The sequence below is a fragment of the Trichechus manatus genome, unplaced genomic scaffold (genome assembly GCF_000243295.1).
Source record: "Trichechus manatus latirostris isolate Lorelei unplaced genomic scaffold, TriManLat1.0 scaffold00033, whole genome shotgun sequence".
NCBI classification, from domain to species: Eukaryota; Metazoa; Chordata; class Mammalia; order Sirenia; family Trichechidae; genus Trichechus; species Trichechus manatus.
This window is the reverse complement of record NW_004443969.1, coordinates 4808866-4830459: the sequence shown is the minus strand read 5'-3', so window position 1 is coordinate 4830459 and position 21594 is coordinate 4808866. Positions and strand designations below refer to the sequence as shown.

At 37.5% G+C, this 21594-nt stretch overlaps 1 protein-coding gene across 3 annotated transcripts in view; it reads left to right on the top strand.

Moving 5' to 3' along the window:
* Positions 1-6488: 6488 nt before the first annotated feature.
* DPP10 (dipeptidyl peptidase like 10) overlaps positions 6489-21594 on the top strand; it is a 1865365-nt gene continuing 1850259 nt past the window's right edge. For all 3 annotated transcript variants that reach the window (XM_004375073.2, XM_023730177.1, XM_023730175.1), the window contains exon 1: positions 6489-7050. In XM_004375073.2, coding sequence (XP_004375130.1) covers positions 6991-7050 — 60 coding nt within the window. In that variant the 5' untranslated portion in view covers positions 6489-6990. The remainder of the gene's footprint in view (positions 7051-21594) is intronic.

Sequence of the window (21594 nt, the reverse complement as noted above, 5' to 3'; positions counted from 1 at the left end):
AGTTGCAAGAGGAGATATTTGTAATTTGGGTTCTTTACTTCCACTCCTCAAAGAATATAAACACTTAAATTGGTTTAATGCTTCCGCTTAGATTTGTGTTCTCTTCTGGGAAATTCCCTAGTATTGTGGTCATAATCTTGTTGAGCCCATACAAAATCTCCAAAGGAGTCATTTTTTCTGTTACATGGTGTACAAAATGCTGAAGTTACAAACCTCACCTGCTGTGACACCTCTTCACCATTGCAAAGGTTAGATTCATGAGCTAGGCACTGTCTCTGGGAAGTAATGAAACTGCAGTTGAAGACTGTTTACTGTATGAAAGGGAGAGGACTAGCTGCTGGAGAATATTGGTCCTATACTCTGATGGCTGAGACGTGTGGTGTGTGCAGTGGGCTCCAAGTTTGGTTGCCTGTCAAAGCTCTTTAAATGATAATAATGATTGTTTTATTGAGCTCATCAATTACCTGCCTTATATGTGAACTCCTTACAGGTCGTAAATGTTGGGACAGCCCTCAGATCAGGAAGGAATGAGAAAGGAGGAATGAGTGGACAGGGAACTATAGTCAGAGTTCCTAATAGTCAGATCCTGGAGCCGTAGAATAGTGTTGGGCGGTTTGGGGGACCACTGTCACTAATAGCTGAACTGAATAAAGTAGTCTGTTTCTGGGTGTCTGGGGAACTGTAATGCAGTGGATTTTATGTGTGCATTTCTGTCTTCACAGAGATTTGTGACTCTGATCATAGAGAGAATTTATTGAAGGCGTTTGTCAGCAATTGCAAAGTGGAGATTTTACGCTTACATGAAGAATTGCCTCCAGTTTTTGTTTCCGTACGTTCATGGAAGAAATCTGCACATAGAACTGGGCATCACTAAGATGCTTTTGGGGCCCAGTTTGCAGAATTATTTGTATCTGGAGAACTGAAAGCAAGGGGAGCTCCAAAATTCCCTCATGAGGAATTCATGGCCATCTATTTTGGTGTTCTATAAATTTAGGGTTTGGATCACATTTTTAGCTGGCAGTTTTGCTAAGAGAATTATTTCACAAAACAAATGTCACCATTAAAAATGAAAGCATCAGACAGATTGACATTAGGAGAGATAATGCTGTGGCTTTTCATTGCTATGGAACTCCTTTTTGGGTAAGAAACTGTTTCTAAGATGTTTGTGTTTGGTTCTGGCTGAAGAAGAGTGGGGAATGGAACCTGTCAGAAATGACAATCAGGTGGATGGTGGCAGACATGCACCCAGAGGTCCCTCTGCACCACGTAAAGTATTTATCCAGAGTACCTAGCAGCAGTGTAATCCTTAGGGAGGGAACAAATTCTAGTCATGAAGGAAATTCAGGGATCAGCTACATGGCCAGCCTGAAGAGTTTATGGGAGATGAAGAGATGAAACAAGGAGTGAAGAGTGGAAAAAATCAGGAAGTGGTTAGGAAGCCAAGTCCAATAAACGGAGATGCAAACAGGGGCAAGTCACAGTTGTTAATGGGTGTTGGGTCAGTTATTATTGGATGTGGTAATAAGGAGACAGCTAGAGAACTTGGCTAGGGTAGGCTAGGTAATAATTTCATCAATTTGCCAATTCTAGTCCCTGCTCCCACCACCTGTCTCTCAGTTTGTCATATTGTAGTGGCTTGTGTGTTGCTGTGATGCTGGAAGCTAGGCCACCGATATTTCAAACACCAGCAAGGTCACCCGGGGTGGACAGGTTTCAGCGGAGCTTCCATACTGAGACAGACTATGAAGAAAGTCCTGGTGATCTACTTCTGAAAGTTAGTCAGTGAAAATCCTATGGATCACAACAGAACATTGTCCAACTCATTTAGCTTGAAAGCCTCATCAGGAGGAGTCAATCAACAATAGTAGCAATAATGGACTGGAACGTGCTAGCAATTGTGAGAATCACACAAGACTGGACAATGTTTTGTTCTGTTGTTGAGTCTGAATTGACTTGATGGCAGGTAGCAACAACAACATAACAATCCCTGCTCACATCTATGTGGCATCAGGCAATACTTCATGAGTGAGGGAAAAAAATAAACCACCTCATAATCTGAATTACAAGATAAATTGAAAATTTGAAGCATGTGCTTTACAAGGGTGATTGATATATATATCCATGACTTTCTAAATCACCACCTTCGTGATTCCTTCAGCATATTGTTTAACTGGAATATTATGGGGCATAGGTTAAGAGAGGTGGGTTGGGGATTGGAAGTTACGTAGCAGTTGATCATCTAAGATAAAAGAGAATTTAGGTAGTTGTGTTCTTTTACATAAATCTGCATTTTATTGTTACTTAAGAGTTCATAGTACTATCATTAGGCTCTTCCAGGCACTCCTTGAAATTATTTCTATTGAAAGAATGAAAAATAAGAGTTTCAATTTTTGTTGTACTAGGGAGGGAGACAATGCTTAAAGGATAAAAGAATCTGTTTTTTTTTTGTTTATACAGCACAGTAGATAAGAGTTTGCACTCCAGACATAGTCCTGCCTGCTCTGCCACCGACCAGGGTCCCTGGCCTTCACAGAGCTATATGCACCAGCAGAGGAAAAGCTCACACTTGGCTCACATTCAACTTTTATATTTTCCAGTATACAAGGATTACTATAGATCTGAGTCCCACTCCTGAAGAACCCAGGAAAAGATATTATAAAAGCCCTGTTAATAATGAAACAGGTCTGTCTTACATCCATCTGCAATCTCTTCCGAGTGAACTTATCATGAGATGTGGAACCTCACATGTGAGCATGCTGGAATCTTGAGGCTGGCAGGCAGATGTAGGAATATGGCTGTAAAGGGTGGAAAGAGAGAACAGTAGGGGTGTAGTTGTCATTGTGGTTGTTCACTGCTATTCTGGTTCCACTCCTCTTTAGGCACATGGTGGAAGTCACTTTCTTATTACCTGAACTTGGGTGTGTCCATGATACTGGCTTTGGCCAATCGAATATAAGTAGAAGTGCTATGTGCCATTATTGGCCAGAAACCTTTAAGGGAGAGTGTGATTTGCCATGTTTCCTACCCTTTGCCATGTTGGTTATGGAAGCTTGTGTCAAGATGGAGCCTCCATCTACCTGGGTTCCTTAAGATGGGCAGATCCCCCCATCAACCTATTATAAACATATAGCATAATGACAAACAAACCGTCATTGTTTTAAGCCACTGAGATTTTGAGGTTATTTATTATTGCAGCATAACCTTGCCTATTCTGACTGATTTAAGGAGTTTTCAGGAAAGATCAATTTTTGAAGGCAAAGAAGGTCAGATTTAGGCCAGTGATATCTACCAGAGTGAATTCAGGGAACAATATGAAGATGAGAAGATACCAGAAGCAAGGATCATCGATGGAGAAAGAGATGCCAGGCAGGAATTCGGTGAGGGTCTTAAGGTCCAAATCAATGCAGCTGACAATTTGAAAATGGATTCTAGTTCTAGCAAGGAATGCAGATGTCTCAGGGGACAGGTTAAGCAGAAGACCTGGACACACAGAGTGGGTGTTAAGATAGGAGGTTGTCTCTCTATGCCATGTAGGAACTTAGGTTTTTACAATGGACTCCAAGTATCAGGGTAGTATCCTTGCAGATATCATTTTCATTTACTAAGACCCTGGTCTTGCCCAAGCTTGCAATTCGCATGTCATTACTTTGAACATTTGGTTAGGACTAGAGCAGGCAGTGCCTAAAATAGAGAGCAACTGGTAGTAGAATCTATCTGACAATGTTTCAAAGCTTTATTTACTAGAATATTTTCATTAAGTCAATCCTAGCTTTCTCTTTCCCATATCAAATGATAACTGTGCAAGGAATACTATGGGTTTTATTTTCTAAAATTAATAACCATCTTCCTCACTTGCTTTGGGAAGAGGATGGGGAGGGTCACTCCTAATTTTGCATGAACTGATGAACCTGAAAACAAAATGTTTTATATTATTATCACGGTTGTTGATTAAATCTGAAATTGATTCTTTGGACTAAATTGTCTGAAGTTTCTAGTTCACAATGAATCACTGTATAGTGTGTCCTGAGTAGATCTGACCATTTTTAAAAATCCTACCATATGAAAAACTGTGATAAAATTTTGCAGCTGTTTTCACACTAACATATTGAACTCCATATATCCCAAATTTGTATTATGTTTTCCTTATTAAACAGTATTTATAATTTTCTAGAATTTTACAATTTTTTTTTTCTAATCTCTTCTAGTTGTATTATTGTACATTCCAGTTGGGCATATTAAGGCACGGTGAATTTCACAAAATTACAAAAAAGGTATACCTGTTTTAAATAGACATATTTAAAAAGTATTATTGTTTTCATTTCCTTAATTCTAAAACAGCAATGTAACAGAAAGGGAAAATAATACCCCAAATGGGACTTGGGTCGTATATTTTGCTCTCACCAATTGTTTTTTTTTGAAGGAATTAGAATTTGTTACAGTGATAAGTTATGGGATATAGAAACGTGTATCCTAGGGACCCTTTTCCCTTAATGTGCATTTTTTTGACATTTTCCTCAAAATTCAACATTAGGAAAGAATTTTAGGTGGACTCTGGCCACTTACTTTTAGGTGCTGGTGCCAACGTCTTTTTTGGATCCTAACTGCCATCCAAGTGTGAATGGAACACAGTTTTGAGGAAGTGTGGAGAAGAGGTGAAAGTCCAATGTGACTACAGTGATTGTAATTCAGCTACCCATGTCCTCTTTGTGGAAGGCAAATGTTGGCTTTCTCACTGTGCCCAATTAGGATTCCTTACAGTATTGATGGGTCCCTCCATACTCTATAGTTCTATGTGTGTGAGGAACTCTGTCTGAACTCCTGCATCACTTGTGCTCCCTGGGCCTCCAAGATATCTAGTGCCTCAGAAATCTAGTGCCAAATACTACCTAAGAAAGAGGAGCTGAGGCTGTAGAATATTCAGTTCTTCAGAGATTATTAAACTACCAGATTACATGTTGAAATGCTCATGGACTTGTTTACTGGATTGTATGCTTTGTATTTTTTTAATTCATTAATATATTCTCTTCTCTATTATTTACTTCCCTGTACTTTGAGTTTATTTTATCATTATTTTTCTAACTCCTACAAATGAATATATAGCTTTTTAGTCATTAATTTTATGCCTTTTTGCATCTTTAATATATACATTGAAATATATAAATTTCACTCTAAACACTGACTTAGCTGCATCCCACAAATTTATTTTTTTTAATTGTCATCTAATAAAAAATGTTTTAAAATTTGTAACATAAAATTTTCTTTGCTCCATAGATTATTAAAGCAGCACTGTCCAACAAAAATATAGGGTGAGCAACACGCTATTCACATTTGTAATTTAAAATTTAAACTTTAAATCTCAGTATTTGTTGGTTTTAAGGTTCCCTTTGGTTTTGCTCAATGTGAATCCTCGATTTTGCTACCCCAAACAACTTTTTGTCTCGTTCTTATTGGCTCCATCTCCTTGCCCATGATCTTTACTCCTCCAATCCTTCTACTATTAATTCTTTTGGCTTCAGACGGTATGATCTTGCTACTGTCTAACACTTGTCCTCCATTACACTGGTGGAAATAGCACTCTGTGAAAATCAGCCATTCTCAAATATTCAGAGACTACTTTGCAAAAATGTTCAATTCTCTTTTTGCTTCAGAGCTGGGAACATTTTTAAAAAATCATGTAAATTTGATTATTTCACAAAATCACAAGTTTATTCCTCCTCAAACTAAAGTATATGTGTATTATTCTTGTCCCACTCATAACGCTTCCTGGAAGCTTCATGTAGTTCAACCTTATAAACTTCACATTTCATCAGTAGGAAATATTTCTGATGAGTGAACAGTGTTGGTCTTCAAAAATACATGAGACATACACATCAGCTTAGACCACATCCAATACTTTATGATAAGAATTGGAGAACAGTGTTCTCCATTTAGTCAAGCCTACTGAATCCCTTATTTCTAACTAGTCCCTTAGTGGGGACTGATTACTCTGGGGAAATTTTATTCATAATACTTATGATTCAGTTTTACCTACAGTGACATCCGGGGCAGAAAGGTGACTATTTGGGAATTGGGCTGGCATGCGCTAACCACTAGTTTGTTCCAGGTACTCAAAAATGCATCCTCAAGGGAAGAGATGGTTAAAAAGAAAGGAAGAAAGAGAAAATAATCTTCTTCCCCCCCATTTGGTGCAGTGTCCAATACCCAGCAGTTGTGTTTGAAAACTTTTTTTATATACCTTAAGCTTTCTCCTAGCTTACTCAAGGCCAGTCTCTGAGCTGGCGGTTACTGCAGACTTTCCTGAATATCCAAAAGTAATGTTAGTCCGTCACCATGCAGATGTAAAAGACCTGTAATCTTAAAACCACCAACAGGTTCTTTCCCAGCATTAACTGGTGTTTTGACTGCAAGCACTATCTGAGAGGGAATAAAAAATAATACAAGAATGAATAATGAATTATGATAAAATATCTGAGAGAGAATATGAATGTGTGTGTGTGTATGTGTATGTGTGAAACATTCTTTTGTACTGAAAAAAAAGTATGACCTTGGTAGAACCGGGGAGTTGAGAATGTCCCTTTAACTGTGGGACTGAAATTGATTTCTGTATGTTTTCTGGTATTCGTCCCTTTGAAAGGAGAACAAGAGCCAAGATCACTGGCTGTATTGTGGAGCTGTCACATCTCAGCACTGAAAAGGTACAGTGCAAGTGAACTGAAACTGTCTTTAGCTTTCTATTACACATCGCCAAGAGCTTTGAGAATGATGAACGAAGTGAATGGTTTATTTAGGGCTAAGTGAGATACAGATCCCTCCAATCTGACAGCGTCTCAGCCTCCGGAGTGAGGAAGCAGCAGAAGCAGCAGCAGCAGCAGCAACAGCAGTAGCAGCAGCAACAGCAGCAGACTCTGCTGAAGTCCAGTAGAAGAGACTTGATCTCTAGCTCATCCTGGAACTCCGTTTGGGATCGTGCACTGTCCAGGGTCCTGCAACATGAACCAAACTGCCAGCGTGTCCCATCACATCAAGTGTCAGCCCTCAAAAACACTCAAGGTAGGACCCAGGTTTTGGCTCTTTTCTGTGCTTCTGTACATGTATCTTCATCCGTCTACCTAAAACATGGGCATTGGTGTGCCAGGGCATTGCCAGTGGAGATATCTATTTGGTTTGAGTTTGAATTGAAAGTTGGATTTGAGTAAAGTGTTTGGTTCTGTTTGGGTGTGTATATAAACTGGAGAGAATAGTTTCCACTAAACATGTTTTATCTTGATGACTTTGACTTTTTGACTGAGAATCTATTGGTGGTATATTTCAGGAAAAAAGTTTAGTGAGCTTCTGTAAGAGTTTCTAGTCTGTGTCAATTTTCTGGCTGGAACTGGTGAATTTGCAAACTGCTGGAAATAGATAGTTTTAAATTGGCAACAGATTCTATAACAGCATCTCTTTGTCTTATAGATTTGGGATTTCTTATCCTTTCCAAAGAAAAGGACAACCCTTATTGTGAGCATTGAACTAGTGGTTATACTAAAGTGATTATGGAAGAGCGTATGAAGGACTATAGAGTGTATGAAAGCATGCTTTTATGTGTGCCACCATAGAACTCAAAACCAGTGAGATCATTGGAGACACTCTTTAATTCAGGCCCTTTTTAAAAATTTCATGTTTTTCTGACAGTACATGGCCAAAAGAAAGGGGAAAAGCTCAGAACAGAATTGCACTGTTGTTTTAGTTTTAAGTAATGTTTCTGCTATTTTCTTTGTTCTTATTTGTGATGCTCTTATTTATAAGGAGACTTGTAAATGATCAAGTTTTCAGTCAAGGATTTACTCTTTTTTTTCTGCAAATCTGTATTGTGTATGGATACTTTGCATTTTGGGGAAGGTAATGGGTCTCTCTAAAACTCTTTTAAGGAAAAACCTGATAACCTGGAAGATCATAGTTACCATAGGCTCTCATTTACATACAAATGCATCACTTGTACTAAGATTCTAATATTTTTGGAGACTGACTTTTAATGATTTATGTTACTTTTTGGTTTATAAGCCAGGCCTTTGACAATATTGCATAGACTATAATTATAAAATGAATATAATTTGAATATGAAAATGAATATAAATATAAAATGAATATAATAAGTCTCTTTCTTGTGAGCTTACCTGCACTTTGTCAGAGTCTTCTAAGTGATAAATAGACCATAATGAAACATTTTCCTTCACGTATCAGCAGTTATTTTTAAAAGCAATGTGGTCTCCAGGATATATCAAATGATGCCTAATTAGACTCTCATCATATGTAAACATATGGAGTTAAGTGAAGCTACTTTTAAATATGATAATGTAGAACTCAAATTCAGATAATTTACACCACCTCCATAGGCAAAAGAAGAGTCTTGTTCAGCAATTACCTCCTTGTCCAAGTTAAGAGATAAAATGTCAAGCTTTAAGATTTAAGTTTTTCTCTGCATGTCAGATTTAAGTTCCCGTCTATATCCGTTATATAAGCATATCACCACTTAACAATGCCCAAACAGGAAATATATGAATCTCCACATTGTGAAATATGCTATAGCAGGAAACGTGTTATAGCCTAAAGTAGGGTACAATTTCAAACTGCTATTTACCTCTGAGTTCGTCTAGAGAACCACAAAATGACCAGTGGCCTTCTGTTTAAGTGTTTGAGGTTATAGGAATCAAGCATTTTATTTGCCCTTTTCTTTATTGGAAAAGCACAAATGAATGTTACTTTCTGGGTCTTAAAATCACATCCCTTATTGGTGCCCTGGCATTGACTGCCCTCAGGCAAACTGTGGAGGCAGAAAAAAATGTTTCTAGTGTAAGGGTTTTGCATCATCTTGCTGATCTTGCAGATGCTGGTTTTTCATTCTAACTGCAGCCATTGAATTGAAATGAAAGGCATCATAAAAATTGGACAACCCTCCACTTAGCAATGTATTATATAAATGGTTTAATGAAGGAATCTTGAATCAAAGCTCTGGATGATTTGGTTAATTGTACAAGTTAAGTTCTTTCATGCCCCCCTTGATATTGCTCTGGGGAGGAAAAGATGCTGTGATGTTCATAAAGTATGTATAGTTGCAAGCATTGGACTATTAAGGGAGTAATTACTTGAGTATTTTCCAATTTGCAACCGTAAAAAGGGTTGAGTGGAAAAGATCTCTTCAAATTATGTGCTCAATTATAAAACGTTTATGGCTTTTGGAATTTATACTAAAAATGGCTATCTCTATTTAGGTAATGCGTTAGCTTACGGACAAAATGCAGTAAGAATCTAAGGAAAAACCCTACGATGAGAAGTTTTTGGAAAGCTATGAGATGCTGGAGCTCAAAAGACTCTTTGACCTTTTGTAACCTTATTTAGTTTCAACCATGGGTGTTTAGACTTAATTTTTCCCTCACTCTTAAAGTTATTATATCTCATAATTTAAAATAAAACATCTTCATCGAGTTTGGTCGCCTGAATATAATGACGTGACCCACTTTGGAGCTCTGGAAATATTCAGATACTTACTAAGTTGTACATTGCTCCAATTCAGAAATTCAGAAACCTCTAGGGAATTTTTGCGCATTGTCAGTGTAGTAAACATTCACAACATTTTAAAAAAAAGCAAAAAACAATGGGAATGAACAAAAATGCATCGCATTGGCTAAATTAACTTTAAAGGCCAAAAACTGTGTGGCAGGAGAAAGAATAGGTCCCCCCCACCCCGCCTCCTTTTGAACTTTTAAAAGTAATGAAGACTGCAGTGGGTCAAATTCTGCAACTGTTGCCCATTATGGTTGTTTGTGGTCATGACAGAGATGGAGAAGGTGGGATAAGGAGGGCTAATGATGGAATGAGATGGTCCACATTATTTTGGTTACATGACATTTGTTGTTTTCATTCTCTATCTCAACTAGTCCCTGACACATTGTTTGGCTGAAGAATGAACCTCAGGAGTGACTTCAGTACTGAGTTAAAAGGGTGTTCGGGGGCCATACTCTCGGCGTGTCTCCAGTCTCTGTCAGACCAGTAAATCTGGCCTTTTTTTTGTCGAGTTAGAATTTTGTTTTACATTTTTCTCAGCTCTGTCCGGGACCCCCTATTGTGAACCCTGTCAGAACAGTCAGTGGTGGGAGTTGGCCACCATCTAGTTGTGCTGGACTCAGTCTGATGAAGGCTGTGGTAGTTGTTGTCCATTGCTCCTTTGGACTTAATCTTTCCCTTGTGTCTTTGGTTTTCTTCATTCTCCTTTGCTCCAGATGGAGTGAGACCAGTGGAGTATCTTAGATGGCCATTCACAAGCTTTTAAGACCCCAGACACTACTCACCAAATGTAGAACATTTTCTTTATAAACCATTTTCTTTATAAACTATGTTATGCAAATTGAGTTAGATGTCCCCTGAGACCATGGTCCCCAGCCCTCAGCCCAGTAATTCAGTCTTTCAGGGTGTTTGGATGTGTCTGTGAAGCTTCCATGACCTTGGCTTGGTCATATTCTGCTGACTTCGCCAGTATTGTGTACTATCTCACCCTTCACCAAAGTTCCCACTTATCTATTGTCTATAGTTAGTATTTTTCTCTCCCCACTGCTCCCCTCCCTAGTAACCATCAAAGATTGTTTCTTTCTGTTTGGGTTTACTTTTTTTCCCTAGTAGAATTTTCTCTAGTGGAATCACAAAATTAGAACAAAAATTTTTCTTTCACATTTTAATATAAGTATGGCCTTCATGTATCTTTAAGGTAGAGGAAATTGTCCATTCTTTTTAAAGTTAGAAGTTGTGAGTGAGTTGTTTGGGGTTGGACTAATCAGGAATCATATGTATTATATCTTACTAGAGAAAATCCAAAATATAGTTAATTATTATATATATTTTATACAATATTTTTTTACTTTTCTGTCTAGTCCATGCAGTGTTCACCTTGTATCCAGTTTCCTCTTTTCACGTCTGTCACCCTCTCTCTCTTTCCTTCTTTCAAGACCTACCTGGATGATTCTACCACTGCTCTCATGTTCCTAGTTCCATGTAAAAAACACTCCCATGTCTACAATTCTAGTTTCTTTCTGTGTACCCTTGCTGGGATAGCCTTCAGCCTTTACACGGCATACTTGAATGAGTTTAGGATTTTCAGTGTCTTCAGAGTGGAACATCCATGAACAAACCTTTTTTATGGAAATTTTTACTGCCATTTATATTGTAATATTGATGGATTATTGTGCTAATAAAAACCTTTTCTTCTTACTAAGTCTAACTACAGCCCCATTCAAACTTGTGACATAGAAAACAGAAGATAAGAGGGTAAAAGAAAATTAAAATCTCATCTTTCCACAAATATTCTTTGTTAAATACGTAGACTTGAGGTAGTTAAGACATGATTTCTGTCCTTAGCAAACTGGTATTTTGGAGTCTGACTTTGTGATAAGTTGGTGTGGCAAGACCGGCATGGAATTGCACTAACTGGCATCTCACTGCTTATTAATTCTACATTCCTGGCCTAAAGGATGAGAAGCACATGCTTATTTCATGTGGCGCTTTAGTGGTGTTACGATTTAGTTTGGAAGAAATTTTCATAATCAAATAACCAAATTTTATCTACAAAAGAATTAAAAATGCAAAGAAAATATAAGAAAAAAATCCATCTGTATGTCGTCATAATATGGACAATGTAAGAGCGCTGAAATTTCATTGTATATGAAATTCTAAGTGCAAAGAATATACTGTACTTCTATATTGTACCGCGTCTTAGAGATTCTTCCTGGTCCTAATTTTAAAGACCTTAGTGATGAGGAAAAAAAAATGAAAGAAACTTTATTAAATCACGATCTCAACACAGGCTCAGACACACTAAAAGAAGAGTTATCATTGGTATTCAGTGAACCCTACTATCCCATTTGGCAAAGAGCAGATTTTCCTTTAGCATTAAGAGAATGGGCATGGTGATATTTGAGGAAGCCAAAAGAGAAGATTTAAGAAATATTACAAATGAAGGATATTGTGCGTGTGAGAATTTATTTCTCTCTGTTGGAAATGGTCTACATCTTTTTAATTATTCTGGGAGTTTCCTTAGATGCTTCAGGCAAAATCACAACCTGTGATAAACATGAATAGGGTCACACGGTAGTCATTGTGCTGATGGCAAATTTACAGTAATTTACAATTGACATTTATGGCCAAGTATTTCAACTTTAAAATATTATAGGACAATTTTATTTCAAATGACTATAAATTTAACTGTTCTTAAAAGAAATATTATTTTTTTAATTAAGCATGCAAATGTCATACAAAGTAGTCAGTTTTGAAATTTTTTTTCTATTTGATCTTTCATTATGGAGGTAAAATTTAATTTACAAAGAGTGCACTCAACAGATCATAATTACAATATGGTGAGTTTTGATAAATGCATACTCTCATGTAAACACTATCCCAATTAAGATCACTCAGAAAATGTTTTTGTGCCTCTGTTGGTCAATCCCAGACTCCTAGGGAAGCACTGTCCTAATTTCTACTATGATGGATTAGTTTTGCCTGTTCTTGAGCTTCATTTAAATGGAATAATAAGTATAGTTTTTTCTGCTATCTTAAAATTATTAGTTTTTTTTCTTAATAAAATGGATTCTTCTTTCATTTAACATTTATAGTATTTGAATATCAACTTTTACTTTGAAGGTTTATTCTCATATTTTTGAAGTAAATTTGAAAAGTTTTAGAAAACACTATTACTTCATTTACTTCTTGGAAAAGTAAGGCATTAATAACTGTCTAGAAACTCATGTTTTAGGTAGTTAGTGAAGACATTCTTCATAAATTTGTGATGACAAGTCACTTATTGTCTTTCAAAAGACATCGTGGCTCCTCAAATGAAGCACAGAATTAATAAGCTAAAGCAGTGGTTCTCTAAGAGTGGTTCCTGGACCAGCAGTATCAGTGTTGCCTGGAAATTTATTAGAAAGGCAAATTTTTAAAAAACTTTATTGGGCTTTAAGTGGAAGTTTACAGCACAAATTAGTGTTTCATTCAAGAATTTATACACAAACTCTTTTGTGACATTGGTTACAATCCCCGTGATGTGATAGCACTCTCCCTCTTTCCCTTTACACCCCGTATTTCCCACGGCCATTCGTCCAGTTTTCCTGTCCCTTCCTGCCTTCTCGTCTTTGCTTTTGGGCAAGTGTTGCCCATTTGGTCTCGTACACTTGACTAAGAAGCATGTTCCTTACATGTGTTATTATTTGATTTATAGGCCTGTCTAATCTTTGGTTGAAAGGTGGACTTTGGGAGTGGCTTTAGTTGTGAGTTAGCCAGGTGTCTGGGAGCAGAAATGCACATTTTTGGTCCCACCCCAGATCTACTGATTCAAACACTCTAGGAGTGGGGCCCAGTAGTCTGTATTTTAACAAGTTCTCTGGGTGATTCTGATGCACATTGAAGTTTTAGAACCATTACACTAAAACCAAAAACAACTAAGTCCATTGCCATTGAGTCGATTCCAACTCATAGTGACCCTAAGACACACTGGGCAATGGTCCACCTGTAAGAATTGTCTGTTTGTGTTTGAGTCTGTGTGATGGGTATTGTGATAGAGTCTTCACTACTTCAGAATAACATTTAGCACCATTAAAAAACATAAATCTGTGAAAGCTAGATTGTGTCAAATCCATCTCTTTTATCCCTCACAGGGCTTCCTTCACACAGTAGACATGAATATGTTTTAAGTCACTGTTCAAGTCTGTCAGATCTAAGATAAGTTAAGTAAATGTTTTAAGACCTTGCTCAATAGGTGCCCAAGTTGGAAGCCTTGCAATGTGTTTTAAATTCATAGCAAAGTTCTAAAAGAATGGTATTAACATTTTGGTTGGCTTGCAATTGTTTTGTTCCCTAATGTTGGTTTGGGACCATCTGGTAATCAACACCTTTTGATAACTTTGTTATTGGTTACTGTTGAGTCAGTTCTGACACTTGGTGAAGAAAATGTTGCCCAATCCTTCACTGCCATCTTCATGATCATTGTTATGTTTGAGTCCACTGTTGTTGGTATTGTGTAGTGCCCTCCAACTTAGGGGGTTCATTTTCTAACACTATGTTGGACAATATTTTGTTGTGATCCACAGAGTTTTCATTGCCTTATTTTCAGAATAGATCACTAGGCCTTTCCTCCTAGTTTGTCTTAGTCTGAAAGTTCTGCTGAAACTTGTCTACCTTGGGTGACCCTGCTGGTGTTCAAAATACTGGTGGCATAGGTTTCAGCATCACAGAAACAGGCAAGCCACCACATTATGACACACTGACAGAGAGGTCATGATTTTGGTAACTAGGGAGTTCTATACATTGACACAAGCACAAAATATGGTGGGAAAAGTGTTTCCCTTCTTTCCAGCTTCATTTGGAGCCTGGCAAAACAGCGGTAGGTAGGAACACCACAGCCTTTCTCCTTCTCTTTATGAATGTTCTTTGGCCCTTGAATATATGCCAGGACATAACTGATAGCAATACACCACAACTGAACAAAATTACTCATCATTAACAAACCTGACCTTCCATGGAAAGACACAGCATGATGTTACATTAGCAGAACTAGATTTAAGCTGGGTTATAAGCCGTGAAATAAGGAAGTCCACCTTCTGAAAAGATTTATGTTTTGGAAATTCTTCATAGTACTCTGATGTTTTTGTTTTGTTTTTTACCACTGGGAAGAAAACTCAAATCACGCACAAAGCCTACCTTCCCACCAACAACTGAGTGTAAGACAGGTTATATGGTCTTTTCCTTTGGAGGGATATCCTTAACTTGAATTCTCACATTCCCTGTATCGCATGAATCATGTGGCCTTAAGGAAGGCAATTAACCCTGTTACGGCTTCTCTTCCCACTAATAGAGGGCAATAAACTTAAATTATCTTCCAAAACAAAAGTGCTATGTAAGTGCTTTGTATTGTAATTTGTTCTACTAGCAATTTTTAAGGGATATGACATTTTCATAGACAGGTGTATACTGAGAATCAATTTCTATGACATAAAAGCTGAGGATTTTATTTGCAATTATTATTAACTATAATGATGATAAAAACTCATTTTGAAGTCACCAGGGAACTGAACTGCTAATATTGTAGCAACCTCTGCAAGATTTCTTCATGGATCTGTACCAAGAAGGTAGAGAAAGAAGGAGATTGAGCTTAAATGGCATCTAAAGAATGGACTAATTCAATAAAAAATGCAATTACTCATCCTAGTGCTGTGCTACCAAAATGAAATAAAACTGGGATAGCTGCACAGACTGTGCATGTAGTTCAGTTGGGAAGTTTTAGCATGATGTGGATAACATCTTCCTACTGCCTCTGTATCTCAGAACGCACGGTTCACTCTGCCCAATATACCCACCCTCTACCCACAAAATTGTCCTCCTACTGTACATCTCATGCAGAATATTTTTGGTGAAAACTTTCAGACTCCCCTAGGCAGATAGTCATGCTCTCACTGGATAATACTCTCTGTACTTCCTTAATAACAATTAATCTTCTGTATTATAAGTATTTATTTCATGTCCATCTCTCTACTAGCTCTTTAAAGGCAGAGTCTCTGTCTTTCATTCTCGGTAATTCCAGTGCCCTGGATAGTGCAAGGGGTTAACATGCTTTGCTGCTAACCAAAAGGCTGGAGGTTTTAGTTCACCCAGAGGCACCTTGGAAGAAAGGCTTGGTTATCTTTTTCGAAAATATCAGCCATCGAAAACCCTATGAAGTGTAGCTCTACTCTAACATACATGGAGCTGTCATGAGTCAAAGTTGACTCAACAGCAACTGGTTTTTTAATTCCAGTGACTAGCCCAATATCTGGTACTTAGCAGGTGCTCAATTAATATTCTTTGAATGAAAGAACAGTCAACGAAGGATGTAAATGTATTTGCCCTCTAAAGAGATACATTCTGACTTTTAAGTTCAGAAGCATACTACTTCCTCCTTGAAATCAGCAGAAATAAACTTTTTACTTTAAAATATGTAAACAGAATTGGAGAAAACGCAACTATGGGGCTTCAGAGCATTTGAAACAGATATGCTAATCTTCATGAGAATGACTGGTTTCTGTAAGCAAAAACAAAACAAAACAAAACCCCCCAAATAACAGGCCTTACATTATGAGTGTCTTTCTACAATAGGGTTGAGAAAAGTCTTGCTTCTAGAGATAGTCTCTGCCCCTCTGTTTTAGAGCTTGGGTTAACACAGCAGACCAAAGTTGCCTCTGATCTTAATGGATGGGCTTTGCAGGGACACTATCAGCTCTGGTGCTTTAGTGAGGCTCTTTCTCATCAGAAACCTTAATTTCTAAGATGAATCACTGATGCTAGATTGAAAAACACGACTTCTCACAACTCTGGTTTCCAGGATTTTGTCCTAAGAAAAATGGGCTCCATTTTATTTTAATGGAAAGTAAACAGCATGAAAGTACTTACTGTATTTAATAGATGGACCCTTTACTTGAATAATTTTATTTATTTATTTTTTTGAGACAGTGAAAGAATTAGGACAGAGAAACTATGTAGGGCAAGTATACTTGATCAAGGAAGGACAGCTATGGCAAGATTTCTCATTTATGTATATCCTCTGGTGCCACCATGAGTCAGAGCTCACTTGACTGATGGCAACTGGTTGGTTGGTTGATTGGTTATATCCTCCAAAAGAAATAAAATAGAGTAAAAGAGCAGTCTCAAGAAACGTTGACTTTGGTTTGTCAGTGGGCAGCATAGTGTGATGGACAGGGCCCTGGACTTATTCATTCATTATTTCAGTCATTCAATATTTAGTTAAAGAGGATTCAAAGATGAGTAAGGTGATGCCTCTTGTTTTTAAAAGTTCAGCCTAGGATAGAAATGAATACAATTACAATATAAAAGGATAAGTGCTAGTTGGGGTAAATACAAGATTTCTTGGGGCCATTCACAAAGCCTGAACAAGAACAAGAACCTTCCACAAGAGTTAGATAGGCAAAGAGGGGGAAGAGAATGTTCCAGACACAAAGAAAACATATGAAAAGAAGAAACAAGACAACGCAACTGTCTTGTTTAAGCCTTGAATAGTTGAGACTGGCTAGATGATAGAGTGCAAGTGGTTATGAGTGGTGATAAATGAAGCTGTAAATCCATCTGGAGTGCTGAACTGTGTGTTATCTTTCAAAATTTTACTGTACTCTGAAGGCCAATCTTCAGAGAAAATAGTGCAAAGACAAGATCATGAGATCTAAATTCTGGTCCCAGCTCTTTGATCTTGGGAAACTTCCTGAGGTTCATTTCTTCAGGTAGAATGTAAAGATGGGAGCACATCCTTGGTCCATATTTCAGGTGGTTGTTCCCCCAAAGTCGAAAGCATAATCCAGGTATAAGACATGATTATCCAGACAGGTTTCACTGAAGGTAAATTTTAATAAGAACAAAGGGTTTGTTCATTAGCTTGATTTAGAAAGGTGCTGTCCACTTCCTTGATTGTTAATAATAGCTGGTCTGAAAAGGTTTTAATTTAGTGGCAACTTTTTAATCCAAAAGAGTCCTTTCTGAAATACCAATCATTTCACTGTACCAAAAATTTTCCTCTTTAGTGTTGGATGATAATTTACTGATAACTTTTCCCTGGATATTAGTTGCCGATTTGTCTTGTTAACCACACCTAATATCACATGAGTCAGAATCGACTTGATGGCAATGGGTTAATCTTTGTAACACATGCCAAAACTATGATTCTATTGGAGCCCTGGTAGCACTGTAGTTAAGCGTTTGGCTGCTATCCAAAAGGTTGGCAGTTCGAATATGTCAGCTGCTCCTTGGAAACCCTGTGGAGCAATTGTACTCTGTCCTGTAGGGTTGCTATGAATCGGAATCAACTCGACTGCTATGGGTTTGTCTAAGTTTATTGTTTTCTCTTCCAGGAATGCCCTGCCTCCCTCCTTTTCTCCCGCCTGGTGCATACTGTGCATCATTTCAGATTCAGTTTACTGGGCATCTACGTCCTCCTTGAAGCTTTGTATGGCTCTTGGTCCCTCCCTCCCAGCCTCAGGAAGAGTAAACAACTGCTTGCTTTATGTTTTACTGGACCTGTAATGCACCATTACCTTTATATACTTACCCGTTTTTCTCCTCTCCCCTCACCCTCTTTCCCATTCCATCCACCTTCTACTATAAACCCCATCTTAGACGGACTGTAAGTTCCTTGAGGCAATGACAGTATCTCATACGTCTTTGTGACTAGTGTTTAGCGCTGCACCTGGCACAGAGCAAGTGCTCAAAAAGGGCTTGCTGAGTGAATGAATACGAAGACCATTCAATGTGTAGAGTGATGTATTACTTCTCCAGAATATTCCTCATAATATTGTTTCATTACACTTGATATATAGTCACACAGCTCTTTTTCTGGCAGAAGATATAAATACAGGGAAGAAAGCCAAATATGTTTTGACTTTTTCAAATGATTTTCTTCTTCCATTAGGGATGTGTGTGTTGGTGAAAATATGAGAGTGGGTTTTAAAAATGTAAGTCCAGCTGCCCATTGCTATGTGCTTTTATTAGTGTTTGCTAAAAAGTTTTAAAAGTGATTTAAAAATGTGGAGAATTTTTTTTAAGAATGGGAATTTTCCATAAAAGGGAATATCTTCTGAGCACTTACTCTGTGTCAACAATTTTTATATCCATAAATTTATTTATTTTTTTTATCACATCCCTACTATGGAAAGTATTAGGAACCAGCATTTAATAAACATCATTAGATCAATCCTGCATTCAGCATAACTCTTAATATTGCATGGCAGATATTATCCTCATTATATGCAACAATGTTAAGGGCTTAATGATGTGAGTATGGAAAAGGTAAAACTAGGCCTTCTATTCAGTTCATCATTGACTTCCCATTTCATGCCCTTCCATACACCACATGGTAATTAATATTGCTTATGGAAAATAAGAACAATACCCAGTGTAAAGGTGCTTCTTTTAAAACATACATGCATTTTATTCTCTAGGCAATCATTATATACTGGCTGGTTTGTCTTTGCAAAGTCTTGCATTTTCACAGTCGTCACTTTACTTTGGCTTCTCTTCATTTATCACTAACAGAAATTACACAAAGATCAGAGGGCCCAACCTGGAAATACCAAAACTGAGAACCCAGGGTTCACTGAGGCAGGAGATGCTGTACTGAGTCCACAAAGTATATCTGATGAGAACACCAAGCAGGATATATGCCATTGGCTAATTTTATAATAGTTTACGGTCTGGGAGAGAGAGGATATTCAGAAACAAGGACAAGCAAGCAAAAGTCTGGATGGATATTAATTTTAAGTCCATTTGGACTTGTAACTTACTATTAGGAACTCAGGGAGAGGAATCTGTATAAATCTGGGTCTAGCTATCAGTATTAGTTTCATAGGGCTGATGCAACAGCAACAAACCTGGTGGCTTAAGACAAGAGTGATTATTCTCTCACAGTTCTGGAGGCCATAAGTCTGAAATCAAGGTGTCTCTAGGGTTACCCCTCCTCCAAAGGCTCTAGAAGAGAATCCTTCTTTGCCTCTTCCAGCTTTTTGTGGCTCTTGACATTCCTTGGTTTTTGGCAGCATAACTCCAATCTCTACCTTCATCTTTGCACGGTCTTCTCTTTTTGTCTCTATACATTTTCTCCTCTTCTTACAAGGACATCAGTCATTGGATTTAGGGCCTACCCTAAGTACAGCACAACTTCATTATGAAACCCTTAACTTAATTACATCTACAAAGACTCTGTTTCCAAATAAGTTCACGTTTTTAATTTCCAGGTAGACAGGAATTTTGGTGGGACATTATTCAACCTACTATAGTCTGCCCTCTGCCTGCCCCCAAATTCACATCTGTTCCACATGCAAAATACACTCACCTCATTCCAACATCCTTAAAAGTCTTAACATATTCCAACATCAACTTTAAGTCCAAAATCTCATCTAAATATCATCAACTCAAAAAAATTACAAATCATGTCACTTAAAAATCATCTAAATCAAGTATGGGTGAGATCTGAGGGGAAAATTTCTCACCATTTTTGGACCTATGAAACTAGAAAAAAAGTTATCTGCTTCCAAATTATAATGATGGGAAAGGTATAGGAAAGACATTTCATTCCCAAAGGGAGAAATTGGAAGAATACAGGGGTCACCCATCCCAAGCAAATTAGAAACCCAGCAGCACAGATTCCATTAGGTTTGAAGTCCTGAGAATAATCCTTTGTAGTTCAATGTTCTGTCCTCTGGGTCCACAGTGGTGACCCCACCCTCTGAATCATTACTCCTTTTTCTTGAAGGATAACACGTTTTCAGCCAAGTAGCTCCATCAGTTCATTTCCTGCCTCTAGAATTCCAGCGTTGTACCTATTTTTTCTTCCATGATCTTTATCGTTTTCGATTTTATATTTAAGTCTTTGATCCATTTTGAGTCAGTTTTTGTACATGGTGTGAGATATGGGTCTTGTTTCAGTTTTTTGCATGTAGATATCCAATTATGCCAGCACAATTTGTTAAAGAGACTTTTCCCCAATTAATGGACTTTGGGCCTTTGTCAAATATTAGCTGCTCATAGGTGGATGAACTTATATCTGGATTCTCAACTCTGTTCCATTGGTCTATGTATCTGTTATTGTACGAGTACCAGGCTGTCTTGACTACCGTGGCAATATAATAGGTCCTAAAATTAAGTAGTGTAAGGCCTCCCACTTTGTTCTTCTTGAGTAGTGCTTAATTTATCCGGGGCCTCTTCCCTTTCCATATGAAGTTGGTGATTTGTTTCTCCATCTCATAAAAAAACGCTGCTGGAATTTGGATCGGGATTGCATTGTATCTGTAGATTGCTTTAGGTAGAATTGACAGTTTCACTATGTTGAGTCTACCTATCCATGAGCAAGGTATATTTTTCCACTTACCCAGGTCTCTTTTAGTTTCTTGCAGTAGTGTCTTGTAGTTTTCTCTGTAAAGATCTTTTACATCTCTGGTTAGATTTATTCCTAAGTATTTTATCTTTTTGGGGGCTATTCTAAATGGTATTGATTTGGTGATTTCCTCTTCAAGGTTCTCTTTGTTGGTGTAAAGGAATCCAATTGATTTTTGTATGTTTATCTTGTATCCTGAAACTTTGCTGAAATCTTCTCTTAGTTCCAGTAGTTTTCTTGTAGATTCCTTGGGGTTTTTCATGTATGAGATCATATCATCTGCAAATAGAGATACTTTTCCTTCTTCCCTACCTATTTGGATGCCCTTTATTTCTTTTTCTAGCCTAACTGCTCTGGTTAGGACCTCAAGCACAATGTTGAATAATAGTGGTGATAAAGGGCATCCTTATCTGGTTCCTGTTCTCAAGTGGAATGCTTTCAAAGTCTTTCCATTCATGATGATGTTGGCTATTGGTTTTGTATAAATGCCTTTAATTATAATGGGAATTTCCCTTCTATTCCTATTTTTTTGAGAATTTTTATCATGAATGGGTGTTGGACTTTATCAAATGCTTTTTCTGCATTGATTGATAAGATCATGTGGTTCTTGTCTTTTGTTTTATTTATGTGATGGATTACATTGATTGTTTTTCTAATGTTGAACCATCCCT